This window comes from Hylobates moloch, unplaced genomic scaffold (assembly GCF_009828535.3).
Source record: "Hylobates moloch isolate HMO894 unplaced genomic scaffold, HMol_V3 SCAFFOLD_7, whole genome shotgun sequence".
Classification (NCBI taxonomy): domain Eukaryota; kingdom Metazoa; phylum Chordata; class Mammalia; order Primates; family Hylobatidae; genus Hylobates; species Hylobates moloch.
The window spans coordinates 43,746,554-43,765,090 of record NW_026652282.1 but is presented as its reverse complement, the minus strand read 5'-3'; the positions used below and the strand labels follow the sequence as shown (position 1 = coordinate 43,765,090).

At 54.8% G+C, this 18,537-nt stretch overlaps 1 protein-coding gene across 7 annotated transcripts; it reads right to left on the bottom strand.

Annotated features, from left to right (window-relative positions):
* Positions 1-477: 477 nt before the first annotated feature.
* CCDC120 (coiled-coil domain containing 120) lies at positions 478-16,948 on the bottom strand. Of its 7 annotated transcripts, XM_058441724.1 has the most exons (13): positions 16,647-16,948; positions 12,878-13,149; positions 12,262-12,475; positions 8,411-8,569; positions 8,203-8,293; positions 7,927-8,060; positions 6,539-6,679; positions 5,876-6,170; positions 5,444-5,506; positions 4,914-5,088; positions 4,699-4,797; positions 2,389-3,303; positions 478-1,935 (listed from the first exon to the last, which is right to left on the bottom strand). In XM_058441724.1, exons 5-13 carry the CDS (start codon positions 8,249-8,251, stop codon positions 1,821-1,823), a joined length of 1,986 nt encoding a protein of 661 aa, XP_058297707.1. In that variant the 5' UTR covers positions 8,252-8,293; positions 8,411-8,569; positions 12,262-12,475; positions 12,878-13,149; positions 16,647-16,948; the 3' UTR covers positions 478-1,820. The 7 variants fall into 7 exon arrangements, with proteins under 7 accessions (XP_058297707.1, XP_058297708.1, XP_032612807.1 ...); XM_058441725.1 differs by lacking the exon at positions 16,647-16,948 and having other exon boundaries at positions 8,470-8,569; positions 12,878-13,921; XM_032756916.2 differs by lacking the exons at positions 12,262-12,475; positions 12,878-13,149 and having other exon boundaries at positions 16,647-16,790.
* Between the last annotated feature and the right edge of the window lie 1,589 nt (positions 16,949-18,537).

Sequence of the window (18,537 nt, the reverse complement as noted above, 5' to 3'; positions counted from 1 at the left end):
TTGATCTCCTGACCTCGTGATCTGCCTGCCTTGGCCTCCCAAGTGCTAGGATTACAGGCGTGAGCCACTGCGCACCCGGCCTACAATTTTTTTCTTTTAATTAGCGGGTATGGTGGTGCACAACTGTAGTTTCAGCTATTCAGGCGGCTGAGGTGGGAAGACTGAGTCCAGGAGGTCAAGGCTGCAGTGAGCCGTTATCGTGCCACTACATTTCAGCCTGGGCAACAGAGTGAGACATTGTCTCAAAAAAATAAAAATTAAAAAAAAATGTATAGGGAGGTTAAGGACAGAGTCTTTGTTATCACCATTTATATTACCAAGAGTTATTGTTTGAGGTTGGCTAGAAATCTGAGTGCAGACAGGCAAAGAAGTTGCCCCACATCACAAAGCAAGTTAAAGTCAAAACAGATGACACTATCACAGGCTATTCCCAAGGTATGTTTTTTCCTGTAAAAATATATTATCTGGTCTTGACTAGAGGTGTGGGCCCTCAAGGTGAGGCAGACAGAGCAGCAACACATGGGTTCAGTTTACACATTTATTATACAAATCCCCTTCCAATGTGGGTAATGTCTTGGGTCCAGATCCATTGGTATAAAAAGAAAAGTTTAACACCAGGAAAAGGGGGTAAGGGAACCCCCAGCTCCGAAAATCACAGACAGGTATCATAGAAAACACAACTTGTGTGGGTTTGCTTAAAAAGTGGTGGATTGGGGTTGGGTGCAGTGGCTCACGGCTGTAATCCCAGCACTTTGGGAGGCCAAGGCGGGCAGATCACGAGGTCAAGAGTTCAAGACCAGCCTGGCCAATATGGTGAAACCTTGTCTCTACTAAGAATACAAAAATTAGCTGGGCGTGGTGCCATGTGCCTGTAATCCCAGCTACTCGGGAGGGTGAGGCAGGAGAACCCAGGAGGCGGAGGTTGCAGTGAGCTGAGATTGCGCCACTGCACTCCAGCCTGGCGACAGAGCAAGACCCTGTCTCCAGAAAAAAAAAAAAAAAAAAAGGGTGAGGGGTGGAAGGAAAGCCAAGGAAGGTGTGAGTGGTGAGTGGTGAGTGGCCCGTGGCCTGTAGCCAGACCTCACCTGAGGATTTCACTGGCATCTACTGGGTGCCAGATCTGGTAGATGCCAAGTTCAACCCCCACAGGATCCCAGGACACAGCACACCTGATGGCTCTTCCCTTTACCCCTCCTGTGGGGCCTCCTGACTGGGGGTGGTCAGGGCAGAGGCCATGGGCACAGACGGGGTTGGGCTCCTTCAGGCATCCCACCCAGACTGCAGTCCTTCCAAGTGTGGGCAGAGAGCCCACTGCCCCAACAACTGCCCTGGCGATGCGTGGCAGGGATTTCTGTTCACACCAGAGTCTCCTGGCGGCCCTAAATGGCCCTGAGACCCGATATGGTCCATTTTATGGAGGGGGTTCCTGAATGGAACCTGGTTGGGCATGGGAACAGGAATGAACCCAACCAGATGAGATCACAGTTTCCCTTTTATAAAACGCCTAGTGTTGGAGGAAGACAGTGAATACCTAAGTCACAACTGTAAACATAAATGGAGGAAGGGGCTTGGGGTCCCCATGACATCATCCCCCCTCTTTTAAGCTGGCTGAGGGCCCCCAGTCCCCAGCACAGTGTGAGACAAGAAGCAGGGTGTCAGACACCTTCCTGGGCCTACGGGGAGCCAGGGGCCTTGGAAGATTAGGTTGGCGCACTCCGCTCAGGACTGAGAGCAACCACACCGCAGGGCCCAGCGAGGTCAGCTGTGTGCTCCCCAGATTGGAATCGTGCCCAGGCCAACAAGGGACATATCAGAAGGGGTCAGACCAGTGTCCCCGGGGTCTGGGTGTCAGAACTGGAGGACTGCTCCCCCTCTAGCGTCAGGTCACTTAAACGAGCGCTCAGCTCCGGGGGATACAGGAAGTCCGCGTAGTATCTTTAGAAGGGGTAGCAGGAATCCGGAGGACAGGGCGGGGAAGACAAGAAGAGGGAAAGACAGACAAGACACAGAAAAAGAAAGGAAAAGAGGCTCGTTAAAGAGGTGGAGGCAGGCACAGGACAGCACTTTCAGGCTCCGGGGCATGGAGAAAAAAGGAAGAAAACGGCAAGGGGCATGAGATGTCCCTTCCTCCCGGCACCCTGGCTTCAAGGCTCATCTTCAGCCTATAACTTGATAAAGAATTGCTGCTACCAGTGCCCAAGATCCCCTCCACCAGGACCCCATGGACTAATGCAGGTCATGTGCAGTAGAGTGACCCTGTGCCATCACAGCAGCTAGTTTCCTCGTGGTCCAATTCATTAGCTATCATGACTAGCCACTCCCTGGCCTGGATATCTTCGCCACCTGCCTTAAGAGACCCCTACCCATCAGTAAAAGCACCCCCCATACCTGCCAGAGACAGGGGGCGCCGTGAAACTCCTTGAGTGTGGGAGTGGCGCCTGGCTGGGGGCCCCATACAGCGCCTGGCCCACCTCATAGCAGCGGGCATGAAGGAAGGGTTGGTGTGGCGGGCCCACGGAAGGGAGCACAGGCCGGCGCTGGGGCCCCGCAGCCAGTCCCGAGTTCCGGATGTACCAGTCCCGCAGCCCCTCCAGAGCCAGGTTCTTGTGGCCACTGCGTTCACCAGCCGAGGGGATACGGGTGGATGGAGGCATCCACAGCAGAGGGTTTGGATGCACCTCAGGGCCCTCGGCAGCCTCTGGGGGCAGGCCACAGGGCTTAGTGCGGGTGGCACGGGTGTGGGGGTCCTTGGTGCGGAGGAGGGGGCTGTTGCTGTCAGCTGCATACACAGGTGGTGGGCCGGGGAGCATGGTGAGGAGCCCATCCCGGCGGGAGAGGGGCCCTGGGACCTCAGCTGCAGGCAGCAGCTCCCCCCAGCCTGCTCCACCGCCACTGCGGGGCAGGCCCCGGTCCAAGGAATAGTCCAAGAGGAAGTCCCCACACACAGGTGGGAGCCGGGGGGCACCTCGGGAGGCAGGGGCAGCTGAGCTAGGCCGGGCGGCCCGGGGAGGGTCTGGGGGGCCTGCTGTGCGGGAGGAGAAGGCAGGGGTTGGTTGGGGGCGCTCATACAGCACCTCACTGCTCTTGCAGACTGGGGGGCCAGAGGCAGAGGGAGCCAGAGGGGCGGGCGGGGAGCCAGCTCCCCCACCAGCGGCCCGGTCCACCAGCAGGGCCTCAGAACTGTTGCTGCGGCGGGTGCGAGCTACGAAGAGGGAGGCGCGATCAGAGGCAGGGTCCGCCCGGGGGAAGCCCATCTGGGAGTCCTGACTGCCGGACCACTGACGAGAATGAAGGCCTTCAGGTCTGGGGTGAGAGGCAAGGGTCACGGAATAGGGTCAGAAAAATCAGGCAGAAGGCGTGCAGTGCCCTCCCTACCCCACCCCTTTCTGAGCCTTCACTTTCACATCTCCAGATGGGCCCAGGGTTAGAAGCTGTGTGTATAAAGGTGGCAGGTAGTGACATGTAAAAGGCAGCTGAGGTTCTATCCTAGGCTAGACGGTCAGGGGTAGAAATGCGTGGGGGAGGCCTGGCACTGTTAGCTCCAAGGGAGGTGTAAATCTGTGTAGGGACTCAGAGGAAAGGCTAGCAGAGTAGATGCCGGGCAGGGGGCTATTCCTAATCCAGCTGACCCCTCCCCCTGCTAAGGCCCTTCTCATGGCTCGCACAGCCTCCAGGATTGAGTCCTAGGCCTTAGGGCTCACATGTAAAACCCTGCCTGAATTCTCTATCCGACCATATGTATGAACCACCCAAAGCTACCATCCCAACAGCCACCATTCACAGAATGCAAGCCCCACAAGGACGGGGACTTGGTTTTGTTCAGAGCCTGGGGAAAGTAGGCACTCTGTTTAAGAAGCAGAAGAGGACGGTGGTTAAAAGCATGGACTCTAGAGTAAAACTTACCTGGGCTCAAACTCCAGGACTTCAGTTTACTAACAAGTTACTTAACCTTTCTGTGCCTCACTTGCCTCATCTATAAAATGGGAATAACAATAGCACCCACCTCATAGGGATCTCATTATGATTAAATGAGTTGATGCCATGTAAAACACTAATTCCTAGCAGGTGGCAGGCACTGAGTATATGTTAACCAGAACTTATTATGTCCATGTCGTTCAAAGGCAGATATTATTATTTCCATTTCACAAATGAGGAGACTGACTCAGAGAAGGGGAATGGCTTGTCCAAAATGCACAGAAAAGCCCATACTCAAACTTTGATGATTCTGCCCCAAATCCCTACCCCATTATCCACTGAGATGCCTGCTCACCTTTAATGCCCAGCCTCCCATGTCCCACAGCTTTTGTTTGTTTTGAGACGGAGTTTCGCTCTTGTTGCCCAGGCTGGAGTGCAGTGGCACGATGCTGATCTCAGCTCACTGCAACCTCTGCCTCCCGGGTTCAAGCGATTCTCCTGCCTCAGCCTCCCAAGTAGCTGGGATTACAGGCATGCCCCACCATGCCCAGCTAATTTTTGTATTTTTAGTAGAGACGGGGTTTCACCATGTTGGTCAGGCTGGTCTTGAACCCCTGACCTCAAGTAACCCACCCGCCTCGGCCTCCGAAAGTGCTGGGATTACAAGCATAAGCCACCACGCCCAGCCATCCCACTTTTTGATAATGCTGTCCTCAAGCTTCCAGTGAGAACTAATGGTTCCCTCCCCTCTGATCCTCCAGCCCACCCTCAGATTCCTCTTACTTGCAGAGCTGGGGGCCAGCGCCCCGGGTGAGGACAGGGGTGGCAGGCACACTTCGCCCCTCAAAACTGGAGGCACTCCTGGGCAGCGAGCGTGTGGGGCTAGACAGACAGGCAGGCCTAGGTTAGAGACTGTACCCACCAGGAGACCCTCTGCCAGCCCAGGCTTGCTATCCCATTCCCAGCTCCTGCGGAGGGGAGGAGGGGCTCATTCTCACCTGGTGGGGCTGGCCACAGAGTTTCGCCGGCTCTTCAGATCCCCATAAAGATCTGATGGAGGTGGTTTCCATGGGGTTCGCCGCTCAGGGCTCCCCCCAGATGCTGCCCGCAGCTGGTCCCAAGCCTTGGGTGGTGAGGGGCGCTCGGCCAGAGAGAAGCAGCCATGGGGCTCCTCTGAGTGGAAGAGAGCAAGTGGGATAGAATTCAATGAGGGGGGTCCAGAGGGGGCAGGACAGGCTGGGGGGCAAGGCCATGGGGAGGGGCAAAGTGCTGGGACAGGTTAAGCAGGCTGAGGAGGAGCTAAGGCTGACAAGTAGGTTCTGGGGCTGTGGGGCTGGGGTGGGGTGAGGCTAAGAAGATGGGGGACCCACAGGAAGATGGAGCATGGCTAAGGAGAAGCTGAAGCAGCACAGGAGGGGCAGGGCATCAAAGGATGGGCTGATCATTCAGGATGTGGTCGGATGAATAAAGGGAATGGGCTGAAGGGACGTAGGAGTCGGGGGCAGGTTTGGGGGATAGGAGTCCTCACCGTTGTCATGGCTGGCCCCAGACTCTGAGAGGGAGCTGCTCTCTGAGTGCAGAACTACGTCCTCTACAGGTGAGAGGGGGAGAAATGGGCCTCTCACTCCCAGGCCTGGGTGCTACCCCCTTACACCACTGGGTGGGCACCTCTACTTGGGCCACCTTCTGGCCAGTTTCCGCCTCATCCTGTTCCCTTCCCAAGAATCTGCTTTTACCAGAGACCAAGACCACCCCAGCTTGGTTCCTGACTGTCCCGGCAGATATTCATCAGTCCCCCAGTTTGTCCTTTCCGGTAAGCCAGTTTGTCACAACTCTTCTCATGGGTTGGGCCACTTGAGTTGTGCCTACCTCCCGGTTTTCACCGGCCAGTCACCCATCCCAGCCCTACCACGTCCATTCGCCAGTGTCCATTCTCCCACCCTCACCAGGGGATGCTCACCTTGGCTGAGCTGAGCAAGGCGCATGCCCAGGCAGACTCCCTGGGCAGTGATCACTGACCCCGTGGACAGTGGCAGTGGCTGGGGCAGCGGGAGCACTGGGAGGCCAAGGCGGGCCCGGACATCCCCGAGCTGCTCCTCTAGCTCGTGCAGCCTCCTCAGTGCGTCTGCCTGGACCTGGCGCCGGCGCCGGCGCTGCTCGGTGCTCAGATCAGGGGCCAGGGCCAGGCGGCGGGCGGCCGCCGCGATCTGCTGCTGCACTGACACCTCGCGCTCCAGGGCCTCAAGAGCCAGCTCCTGTCGGGCCCACCCAAATGTTGGAAATGGCCAGGAACAGGGACCTGGCGGGGCCAAACCCACTAGAGGCTGGCCTGCACTTCCTGCAGCCTTTTCAGACCTATTCACCCCGGGGAGGGGGCGGGTCAGGGCCTCTCTTGGTGAAGGGCTGGGTCTGTTCATCTTCCTGAAGGTGGGAGGCCTGTCCTGACAGTTAGGGACCAGCATCCTCCCTCATTGCAGGAACCTACCTCCAGAAGCCCTTTTCCTTCTCATCTTAGCCTCTCCCTCACCTGGCCACAAGCCCCCTCCCCACACCTTCCTCCTGGCTACCCCTCTGTACTTGTCCCCTCTCCCCACCCTCTTGCTCTCCACACCCATCTGCTCACCTCAGCAGGGCACAAGGAGTGGTGTGCTTGGTTGGGGTGCGGTGGAGGGTAGGCGCGGGCTGTGGGGGGCCGCCGGCGGACCAACTGGGGCCGTTCACCAGGCTCTAGTGGGCACTCAGGGGGCAGCTGGCCAGTCAGCTCCTGGTGGGAGGCAGGGGTCAGAGACTACCAAGGGTTAGTTGAAAGGATGGGGTGAAGCATTAATGATCCCAGAAGCTACAGAAGTCCTACCAGGAGCCTGGCCCTGCTCAGCAACCATGTACAATACTCCCCTCCCTCCTACCAGTATCTCCACCAAGCAGGTGTGCCCAAACCTCAGTGGCCCAAACCCCTGGGGTGATGGGCATGGGAGGCAGGGAGACCTGCTTTGGAATCCAGAATTGTTTCATTTTTATAAAGGTGATACCATCGAGATCCTAAGTATTATATAACTCCCTTCAGGGGCTGTGGCTGCGTGGTCTGAGCTATAGTATTATTTCCGGCACATTGTGGGCATTCACAGTAAGAGGGGTAAACTGAAACAGATCACCCTGTGCCAGTTCAGGTCAGACTGTGCTGCCAAATTTTGGACAGAACCTGTTTTCTGAGGTTTGTTGGATTTGAAATTGTCAACAGTGGGCCTGTATTACCATATTTTTTTTTTGAGGTGGAGTTTCGCTCTTGTTGCCCAGGCTGGAGTGCAATGGCGCAATCTCAGCTCACTGCAACCTCCACCTCCAGGGTTTAAGCGATTCTCCTGCCTCGGCCTCCCAAGTAGCTGGGATCACCACACCCAGCTAATTTTGCTTTTCTTTTTTTTTTAAACAGTCTTGCTCTGTCGCCCAGGCTGGAGTGCAGTGGCGCAATCTCGGCTCACTGCAAGCTCCGCCTCTCGGGTTCACGCTATTCTCCTGCCTCAGCCTCCCGAGTAGCTGGAACTACAGACGCCTGCCACCACACCTGGCTAATTTTTTGTGTTTTTAGTAGAGACGGGGTTTCACCGTTAGCCAGGATGGTCTGGATCTCCTGACATCGTGATCCGCCCACCTCGGCCTCCCAAAGTGCTGGGATTACAGGCATGAGCCACTGTGCCCAGCCTAATTTTGCATTTTTAGTAGAGATGAGATTTCTCCATGTTGGTCAGGCTGGTTTCGAACTCCCAACCTCAGGTGATCCACCTGCCTCGGCCTCCCAAAGTGCTGGGATTACAGGCCTGAGGCACAGCGCCCAGCCTATTTCATTCATTCTAACACATCTAAGCTGAGCTTTGAGGAGAAAGTGGGTGACAGGGAATCTACAGCCAAGACAAGTGGTTGAGGAATTGCCACCCAAGTCTGTCTACCTAGGGGCCCCAGCTCCTCACCTCCTCCCAACCTCCCCACCTGATACCCCTAGGGCCAGGCCCTCACCGCCTCCTGGAGACACACTTTGCGGAGCTCCTGAAGTTTCAGGCTCAGGGCCTCCTGCAGGGTCCGCTGCCGGTCAAGCAGCCCCCGCAGACGCTCTGACTTCACCTGGGGGGCAGCCTCTCCGAACAGGGCAGCTGGACACAGAGGGAGCAAAGATCAGTGGGACACCCAGGGCATTCTGGAGCAGCTGTGGGGCAAGGGACCGACTCTTCCCGAGCAAGCAGGTGGTGATTCAGAGCAGGGGAGGAGGCAGCAGGAGGGGAAGCAGCCACCGACCTGGGGCATTGAAGGTAGGAGAGCTGATCAGCTGACCTTTGACTTCCATCTTGTTGCTGTCGAGAGGCCGTGGCTGATGGCTGGACAAAGTCTGGCAGTGACACACAGGAGCCGTTAAGGAAGCACATCCCATGATACCCCAACCCCCAGCCCTTCCCAGCTTCCCATGCCACAGCAGGGAATAAGGGGTAACCTGGGCCCCACGTGCCTGCTTGACCTGCCCTTTCAGAATCCGTGTGGATGTCTGGACCCACTTGGCCCTGGTACCTTGGTTCCCTTCGCATTGAGTGAGAGCACAGCAAGTGGGGAGCTGGGCGGACTTACAACGCCTCCTCAGAGGCCCATGGGTCACAGCCACGAGTCTTGCCTGGGGAAGGAGAATTAATGGGATAGATTCAACCAACTATAACAACAATGGACACACAGTCAACACCTGGGTGCCTGCAACAGTTACCTATGATGCCACACTGAATCTTCAGAGCCACCAGGAAAGATTCGTATCCCCATTTTAGAGATGAGGAAAGGAAGGCACAGAGGTGAAATAACTGGCCCATAGCCACAGACATAACCCAGGCCCACCCCTCTGGTCCTACACTCTCGCTCATGAGAACCGCTCTAACCCCACCAACTTCCTCATAAGCTCCCTGGTCCCTCAGGCCTCAGGGCCTTTGCCCAGGCTGTGGATGCTGCCTGAAGTGCTTTCTTCAACTTCTCACCACCCCAGCCCCTGCATCACACTTATCATTCTAGAACTTAGTTATCACTTCCACAGTTATATCCTCTCACAAACGGTTGTTCAACAAGAGATTGTGCCTCCTGGAACATCGACGAGGACAGGAAACATTATCTGTCCCATTTTCATCAGCATCACCAGCACCCTGAACATGGCTGTACACACAAGTGCTCAATGAATGCATGCCAGCTGAATGAATAAAAGATGGAGTAAGTGAATGAGGAGGCAGTGGAGCCAGGGTTCAAGCTCAGATCTGTGGGTCTGTGCTTGTCCCAATTCCATTCTGTAGCTCTAGTGCAGCAAGGAGAATGTTCACTTGACCCAGGGTCCCTCCAGCCCCTCTCGCCACGACAGCCTGTCCTGAGCCTAGTGTAGGGAAGTCCTCCTGCTGAGATTTGTGAGAAGCAAAGTCCACAGCTGCAAATAACGAACCATCTGCCTCCTGCCTCCTCCTCTGCCCCCGATGGCTCAGCTGACCATGGAACCTGCCTTGGCTGGCCACCCCTCCTCTGGAGTTTGCTCCCTTCCTTCCACATCATGCTCAGTCCCCAGCTGGGCAGCTGAGTGACATCACCTCCCACCACCTGGCCAAACCTAGGTGGCAGGTGACTGGGAGGGCTTTATGGGGCCACAAAGCTCCCATTATCACCTACCTTGAAGTCGGCAGCTTGTCATGACGTTAGCCTGGTGTGAGGAAGACCCAGCCAACCAAGGAGGCATGGGTTCAAGCCCCTTCCCCATCTGTGTATTGCGGGGTGAGGCCAAGCTGCTTATAAGGTGTCATGTTTCTCTGCAGTCCACCTACCTGCCCCATAGGGTCTGTACCCCTCTCTTGAAGCAGTGGTGCCCTGCCTTCAATAGCAGGGGTGGGGATCAGTCCCTAAAGCCTTTTGACAAACCCAGGCCCCACATCCCCACTCATCTAAGGTCTGACACTTCCCAGCATGGCAGGGGTTCCTCCACATCCCAGATCACTGGGGCTCCAACTTTCCCAGCCCCCATTTAGGCCCAGCCCCCATTTAGGCCCAAGGAACTCTCATAGGGTTCCCTGGAACCTTCCTTTACCCCCACAGGAACCCAATTCCATCCATGGTCCCCCTTGCCAGCATTGGTCCCAATCCCAATCCCATGCTGGGCTGCTTCAATTCTTTTTTTTTTGGAGATAGGGTCTGGCTCTGTCGCTTAGGCTGGAGTGCAATGGCACGATCTTGGCTCACTGCAGCCTCCACTTCCCAGGTTCAAGCAATTCTCCCACTTCAGCCTCCAGAGTAGCTGGGATTACAAGTGCATGCCACCATGCCTGGCTAATTTTGTATTTTTAGTAGAAATTCGGTTTCACCATGTTGGCCAGGCTGGTCTCGAACTCCTGACCTCAGGTGATCCACCCGCCTTGGCCTCCCAAAGTGCTGGGATTACATGCGTGAGGCACTGCGCCCAGCCAATCCTTTCTTCTCTAATTTCTCAGAGTGTCCTGGAAGTCCAGACAGGGTCCACACAGGAACCCCAACTCCTCCCTATCAGCCTGATCTCGGGGGGACATAGTTAGAGTATGAGTCATGGGGTCACTGGGCAGGCTAGACACAAGTCAACGCCCCACACCCCCACACCCAGTTCCTAAGCCTCTGCCTCCGCTCACCTGCCCTCTGCATACTTGCCTTGGGGCCTGGGGCTGCCTCATCCCCACCCAGATGGCGAGAAAGGGATCCCAGCAAACCCCTCCCCAGCGCACCCCCACACCAACCCCAGGTCTCCCCCTACCAGTGACCCCATGGCCCCCATCCTGTCCCAGGGACCAGCTGCAGCGGGAGAACAGCAGAGGGTACCCCCCACACCCAGAGGCGGGCCTGGCAGGTTTTTCAGGTCTGCCATTCTGACACCACAGCCGAGAAATTCCTGGCTGTAATGACTGTTTACAACCAAGATACCTCACCTGGGTGGCACCCCAACACTTAGGGGGTCATTTCCACATCCTGCCACTATTAGAGCAAATACAAACTCTCAATGTCTGGGCCATTCCCCTCCCCAGAGCCCCCGCTTCCTTCACTGTAGTGAACAAATCAGGCATAGGCAGGCAGGTGCCTGAGTAATGGTTTCTTAGTAGCCCAGTCTGGTCTTTCTTGGGGAGCTGGGCCCTGGGTTGGGGGAGGACGGAGGCTACTCCTGTGGGGGAGGAAAGGAAGCAGGGATAGGGTGGAGAAGGGGGAACTTATACTTCTCTTTTCCCCGATCCCTCCTCGTCCATTTCTGGCAGGGAATCGGCTTGGTGCCAGGAAAGGAAATTGGTGTTTTGGGCTTTGCCCCTGTCCTCAGGCCCTCCATTCTCACTGCCCCCCCCACCCCCCCACCACCACCCTGCCCTGCATTGTTGGTGTGCCTCTCCCACAGACCTGGCTCTCTACCGAAGGGAACTTCAGTACACCCTGCCCCAGCTCCCCGATGCCCTTATCCCCCTCGCACCCTGAGCCCACTGCTCCCAGGTGCTCACCAATGCCAGAGAGTGCTGTGGGGTAGCCTCAGATACCTCAAAAATAGTTGTCTCGACCAGGCCCTGGCTCCGGCTGGTAGTGGCAATGAGCAGCAGTGGCAGATGCCTTGGCCACCTCCCACTAGGTAATGGCCCAGCCTACCTAGCCAGGAACTGGGCCGGCCCACACCTTTTAACCCTTGCCTGTCTGCCACCAGGACTAGGGTCACCCCTGGGGGCAGTTTCAGGGCCAGGTCCACTCAGGGTGCCCAGCATGTCTAAGAAGACAGCCTGGGCCAGGCAGGGTAGCTGGTGCCTGTAATCTCAGCACTTTGGGAGGCCGAGGTGGGAGGATCGCTTGAAGCCAAGAGTTCAAGACCAGACTGTGCAACATAGTGAGACCCCCATTTCTACAAAAATTTTTTTTAAAACTGTCCAGGCATGGAGGCATGTGCCTCCTCACCCAGTACACTTAGCAGAAAACTGGGAAGAAGGGCTGAGAGTGGTGGGAGTAGTAGCTGCCTCTCCTACTGCCCAAATTCCCAGAGGATTAGACGCTGCCCACCCAAGGAGCACCTTGGATCTGGGCCATAGAGGTGTGGGGAGCTGTAAAGTATATGGGAGGCTTCAGGTGTAAACTGGGTTTTTGTCTCTTGGCAGTAAGCATCACATTCTGAGGCCCCTACCCTTTCCTCCCAGGGCAAGGCAGTGGTAGAAGGCCTTGGGGCAATTCCCACCCTCACTAGGGAACAGTTTCCCAAGTTGGGGACAGAGGAAGTCAACCTTTCTAAGGAGAGGCCAGGTCTCAAGATCCTTCTGTGGCTCCAGAAGAAATAATCTCAATAAATCAAGAACAACTTACGCCCTACAAAACACTTATGGGTTTTGATCCCTCTTGGTTCCTACAAATGTAGCAGGATGGCACAGACCCAGCCTCCTCACAGCCATTTTATAGATGCAGAAGCTGAGGCCTGGAAAGGTGAAGAGGCCCGATTCAGATCACAGTGGCAGAAGAGCAGGTGAAATCAGAATTTCCGGGGGCTGGGTCCTGGCTGGGAGGCAGATAGAGGCTACTCCTGCAAGTGGGAAGGAGAAGTAGGGAAGGGGGCTCATGCTTCTTCACATCCATGCTGGGTCTCTCTTCTTCGGAGAGTCAGGCTTCATGCCAGAGAAGGAAATGAGAGCTTTGAGTCCTGCCTCCCCTCACCCCGCCCACCACCACCACCATCACCACCACCACCATCACCACCATCACCTGGGCTCTGGGCCAGTCTCGGCACACAGCACACATCCTGTGCTCCATTCAGGACCATCTGCTCTGTGACCCAGGGCCCAAGCCCTACCCAGCCCCCGCAGCAGCCCACACCATGACCTGAAGTGAGGAAAGCTGTAGATGGGCCGAGCCTAGAGAGGAGCTCGCTCTGAATCAGCAATGCCCCAGACTCACACTATTAAGGCCTCCCGCCATCCCTGCCCACCTTTCTTCCTGGGTGTGAGATTTCCAGCATGGAACACAAAGGCCCCTTTCATCGCCCTCCCCGCTTCACTGCCTGGGGCTGGTAGAGGTGCGCGGTGAGTGGTAAGGTGGGCATTGGGTGTCTGTGGGGAGTGTCCTCTCGGCCACAGCCTCTCCCACCTTTTATGGGCCACCAAAGATGTTGGGAAGCGGGAGAGTAATAAAATCAGAGCCAAGAGGGATGAGAATCTGGCTGGCAATGTAGATTGAGTCTCAAAGCTTAGGTCTCCTTATCTGTAAAATGGGTAAAAGGTGGTTACAGAGACAATGGAGGCCACAAGCAACTCTGAAAGGCATTTCAAAGTGCAAGGAAACACACCATGTCATTAATGACTCTTACTAACAACAATTAATACACTCACACAGAGGTGGGCTGTTGTAGGGGTAACTGGGGGAGACCAGGTAACTGGACCTCCTGGGCCAGGCAGACAAATGGGGCAGAGTCACTAACACACATCATTGCCCTGGTCCATGACTTTTAACAGCCTCGAAGACGACCCAACCTCTAAGCCCTACCCCAGCTAGGCCCTGGGCCTCACATGACCCTGCTACCACTAGTAAATGGTGAGTCTGGGATTCAACTCAGCTCTGCCACTTACTAGCTGTGTGACTGCTTGAACAAGTCACTTAACCTCTCTGTGCCTGTCAATTGGGGATGATGATAACAGTATGTACCTCACAGGGCTATTGTAAGCATTAAATCAGTTAATACATTTAAAGCTTGTGCAGAACAGTGCCTGGTAAGAGCTCAGTGTATGTTGGCTGTCACAGTTACAAGTATTCTTCCCCACAGGAAGTCAGGAATCAAGTAGATACATTCAGGTACATTTTTTCCAGACAGAGCTGGTGTCCTTCAGTCTCACTTGATACATTTGAAACAGTTGTTTTTCCTCAGATAACTTGTCTGAACTCTTGCTATCCAAAATCAAAGACTAAATGTATTCAGACGCAATTTTTTTTTTTTTTTTGAGACGGAGTCTCACCCTGTCACCCAGGCTGGAGTGCAGTGGCATGATCTTGGCTCACTGCAATCCCGGGTTCAAGCAGTTCCCTGCTTCAGCCTCCTGAGTAGCTGGGATTACAGGCGCGTGCTACCATGCCCGGCTAATTTTTGTATTTTTAGTAGAGACGGGGTTTCACCATCTTGGCCAGGGTGGGCTTGAACTCCTGACCTGGTGATCCACCTGCCTCGGCCTCCCAAAGTGCTGGGATGACAGGCGTGAGCCACCGCGCCCGGCCTCAGATGCATTTTTGAGACAGAACTGGTATCCCTCAGCTTCCAAATCCTACTTGCTATCTAGACACGGTACCCTCCCTGCTCACCAAATGAGACATATTTGAAACAGAGCTGTTTCCCTCATGATCCAACCTCTCCTTTCTCAACATCAAAAATGCAGGAACCAAATATACTCAGAGAAATTGTCTGAACTCTCACCATCCAAATGCAAGAACTGAATGGATTTAGAAACATTTTTGAGATATGACTGGTATCCCTCATTCTTGAACTTTCCTTACCCTCCAAGCAAAATGCAGGAACCATTTACATAACAGGGTACCCTCACTATCCCAACTCTTGTCCCCGGAGCTCAGGAAAGTCCATAGATTTGGGTACATTTTTTAGTTAGTCATTATTCTTCATTATCTCAATTTTCTCTACTCACTACGTAAGATGTGAAAACAAAATACCTTCAGATAACTTGGTCGGTTTCACTGTCTGAACTTCGGGCACTCTCCCTCTCAGAATTCGGGTACCAAATAGATTGGGACAGTGAGGAATGCTTGTTTTGTTATCAATAGGTTTGGATAGATGTTCAGGATAAATAAGATAGGTCTGGCATCTTGTTATTCAAACTCACTAGTCTCTATGAGAAATGCAGGAACGAAACCTAATTGAGTAACACATTACCCTCTAGCTATCCAAGTTCTCCCCATCATCCTCAGAATCAAGGAGATTCAGACAATGAGGGGAACCCTGCATTACTGTTGTTACTGTTACCACTGGACAGGCTTGATTCTTACATCCAGTGACTGCCTGGCCTTCTCCCCCACAGACAAGCCCCACAGAGGTGGGGTGGACTTAGCACCAAGATTTTTATTGCTTACTGCTGAGAGAAGGAGGGTGAATCCTTGACCCCATCCCTCCTCTATACCAAGTCCCGAAGCCTTGGCCTAGAATAGACTTCTACTTTTTCAGGCCAGGAAAGCAGGGATCACGCACCCGGAATCAAGTCCAGGGAATAGGGGTAACATGGCCTAGAAGATTCATACATACCCCTGGGTTCCCCATCTCTTCATATTTTCTCAACTCTTCCCCCCAACATGAGGCAGTCCCCAACACAGCAAGACTGGAAACATGACCCAGACCTCTCAGACTCCCAGTCACTGAATAATTTAGGGTATTCTTTCACACTTGTGGAGGGCAGGGGCGTAGGAACAGTTGCATGCCCTCCTGGGGCAGGAAGAGAAATGTAAGCTCTATGTAAGATCACTAGGGTGGGGATAGGGGAGATCACACACAAAAACCCCCATCAGCCATGCAGGGCGCATAGGGCTGCTTGCTCTTGCTAAGAGAAGCATTTGGGATGTACTTCAGAGGTCCTGGGAACAGCAGAATCTTCAAGTTCCGGGCACAGTATAATGGGACCCCTGTCCTGGGCTCACAAGAGATGGCAAGTGGATATTAGGAAGGAAGAAGATCTGAACAGGGTGGAGGGGCATGGTAAGGGGGAGAACACCCTGGGGCTGGGATGGGAAGGGACAGAACAGGAAGGAGCGTAGGGGACAAGATAGAACCAGAGTTATTGTAGGATGGAGGTCAAGAGGCAGGATGGGGAATGAACCAGGACACTGGCCAGGGGATGGGATAAGGTGGGGTTCAGGACAAGGGTCAGAGAAAAAGTACAAGAAAGAGACAAAACAGCGGGGCAGGGGACAGGATTAACATATAACAGCAGTCAGAAGACATGACTAGGAAAGGCTAAGCCAGTGGTCAAAGGAGGGGACAGGGAAAAGGGCAGGTTCAGGATGGAGGTCAGGAACAGGAAAAGACCAGGACACAATGAGGATAGGAATGAGTATGGTGATGGGACAAGAAGAGGGAAAAACGGGGCAGAGTCAGGGGCAGGGACAAGGCAGGAGACGAGGGTATTTAAAGGTGGTGAGCCAGGATGCAGATCACGAGTATATAGGAGAGGATATCATATAGGGTGCAGAGAAAGGACAAAAGTTAGAGGGCAGGAATCAGGACAGAACTACACCAGATTGGGGTTAGGGGGACAGGACATGACTGGAAGAGGTTTGGAGACTGGATAAGTTTAGGGAACAGATAGGTCAAGCGTCAGGACAGAAACTGGGGTCACTGTTGGGCATTAGGATAGGGCAAGATGTTTCAGAGATGAGACGGGGTCGGGCAAGGATCAGGGTCAGGTCAAAGATCCCCAGGACAGAACTGGATGGGGTTTGGGGTCAGGACTGGATTTAGGGGGACAAAACAGGGGTTGAGGCATACCAGGCCAGAATATGGTTAGGTCAGGGCTCGGATGGAAGGTCCTGAGGCCAAGGCCAGCAGGGGTTGAGGTTTAAAAAAGATGTAGTCAGGTCGGAAGGGGTCAGGGCTGAGGCCACGGGGTCAGAGGTCGCGGGTGGGCGCGCAGGTACGCCCCGTCGGCTTTTCCGGGCCTTCACCCCACCCTGTCCCCTCCCTTCCTCCTTAGGCGGGGCTGGTTACTCACCAAGGGTCCCCGCGCCGCGGTAGGCGGGGTCGGTGTCGGCCGGCCGGGGTAGTGGACGCGCCCCTCCCTCACTGTGCCCTGCTCGTCCCCCGGCGCGCGCCTGCTCCCCTTCGGCGCCCTGCCCGTGGGCCGTGTTCGGCTGCGCTACCGTTAGCCGTGGGGGCCAGACGGGGGTCGCGGGGAGGGTGGGAGGGGAGCGCCGGCCCGGCCGCGGGCGATGGACCCCCGCCCCCACCTCTAACTCGGGTCTGTCCGCTTCCAGCGGCACGGCCACCTCCGCCGCTCATCCAAGCCTAGGGGGTGGGGGGACCGGGGGGCGGGGCACGAGACCACAGCAGCGGTGGAGACGAAGTGCGCAGGCGCCGGCTCGGGTCTTCGATTTTCTTGCCCTGGGAGCGCCAGGAGCGAACAAGCTGGGAGCGCGTGCGCACACGCTTCCTCGAGGGCGGCGGAGCCCTCCCTCGCCGAGGCCACGCCCCCTCAGGGAGCCTACTGGCGCCCCTTACCTCAAGTCGTCCCACAGGGACCCTCAAGCAGTACGCCAAGCTGCTCTCTGTAAGCTATCCCCACACCTGTAAACCCCAGCTACCCTCCCTGTTGTTCCTCAAATGCACTCCAAACCAACCTCCATTATCCTCCAAATTATATCCCCAAACTACTGTCTGTTGATTCCAAGCGGTACCTCCAGTCCACCCTCTATGGACACCCAAGCTGTAGCAGTAAACTACCTTACACTACCCCCAGTTTGCTCCATCAAACCATCTGCAATCAGCCCTGAAACCATTACCCTCCAAACAGCATGTGCAAATCACCTGCTATCTACTTCCAATGTGTACCTGTAACACCCTCCATTGACCCCAAACCCCTCTCCATGTACCCTCCAAACCATACTCCATTGACCCAAAATGGCTCTCCAGGAGCCCCCAACACCAGCCCAAACATTCCTAATTACCCTTAACGTGGGCCTCACCTGCACCACAAAATAATTCCAACAGTCACCCACACTACCTCCAAACCATGTTCCATGGACCCCTCTTACCCAACCACCTTTCATTGACCTCCCCTCATATCCCCACAAAATTACATTCCAACAGCCCCTATCACTGTGCCATATAACCCAGCTACACTTTCTGTGGTCTTTCAACTGCATTTCAAGCCACCCTCCAGCACCATCTACACCTCTAACCCACACTCCACTGACCCAAACTGCACCTCAAACACTCTCCAACAGTCCTCAACTGTACCTCTGAATAGCCACCAACGATCCTGCTGTAGTTACCCAACTGGGCTCCCAAATCATACTCCAGTGGCCCCAGATGTGTCCCCTAAGCCCTCTGAAGACTTACATGCACCCTGGATCATACTTAAGTGACCTAAATTACAAAGCACTCTCAGTGATTTTTTTCTTAAAACAACTTAACTGGGATATAATTTACGTACCAGGCTGGGCACAGTGGCTCACACTTGTAATCCTGGCACTTTGGGAGGCCAAGGCAAATGGATCACTTGAGGCCAAGAGTTCAAGACCAGCCTGGCCAACATGGTGAAACCCCGTCTCTACTAAAAATACAAAAAATTAGCTGGGCATGATGGCTCACACCTGTAATCCCAGCTACTCAGGAGGCTGAGGCAGGAGAATCACTTAAACCCAGGAGGTGGAGGTTGCAGTGAGCCAAGATAGTGCCACTGCACTCTAACCTGGGCAACAGAGTGAGACTCCATCTCAAAAAATAATAATGATAATTATGTACCATAAAAGTCATTCATGATTAAGTGTGCAATGCAACAACTTTAGTAAATTTACCTAAATGAGGCACAGTGGCTCACACTTGTAATCCCAGCACTTTGAGAGGCCAAGGTGGGCAGATCACCTGAGGTCAGGAGTTCAGGA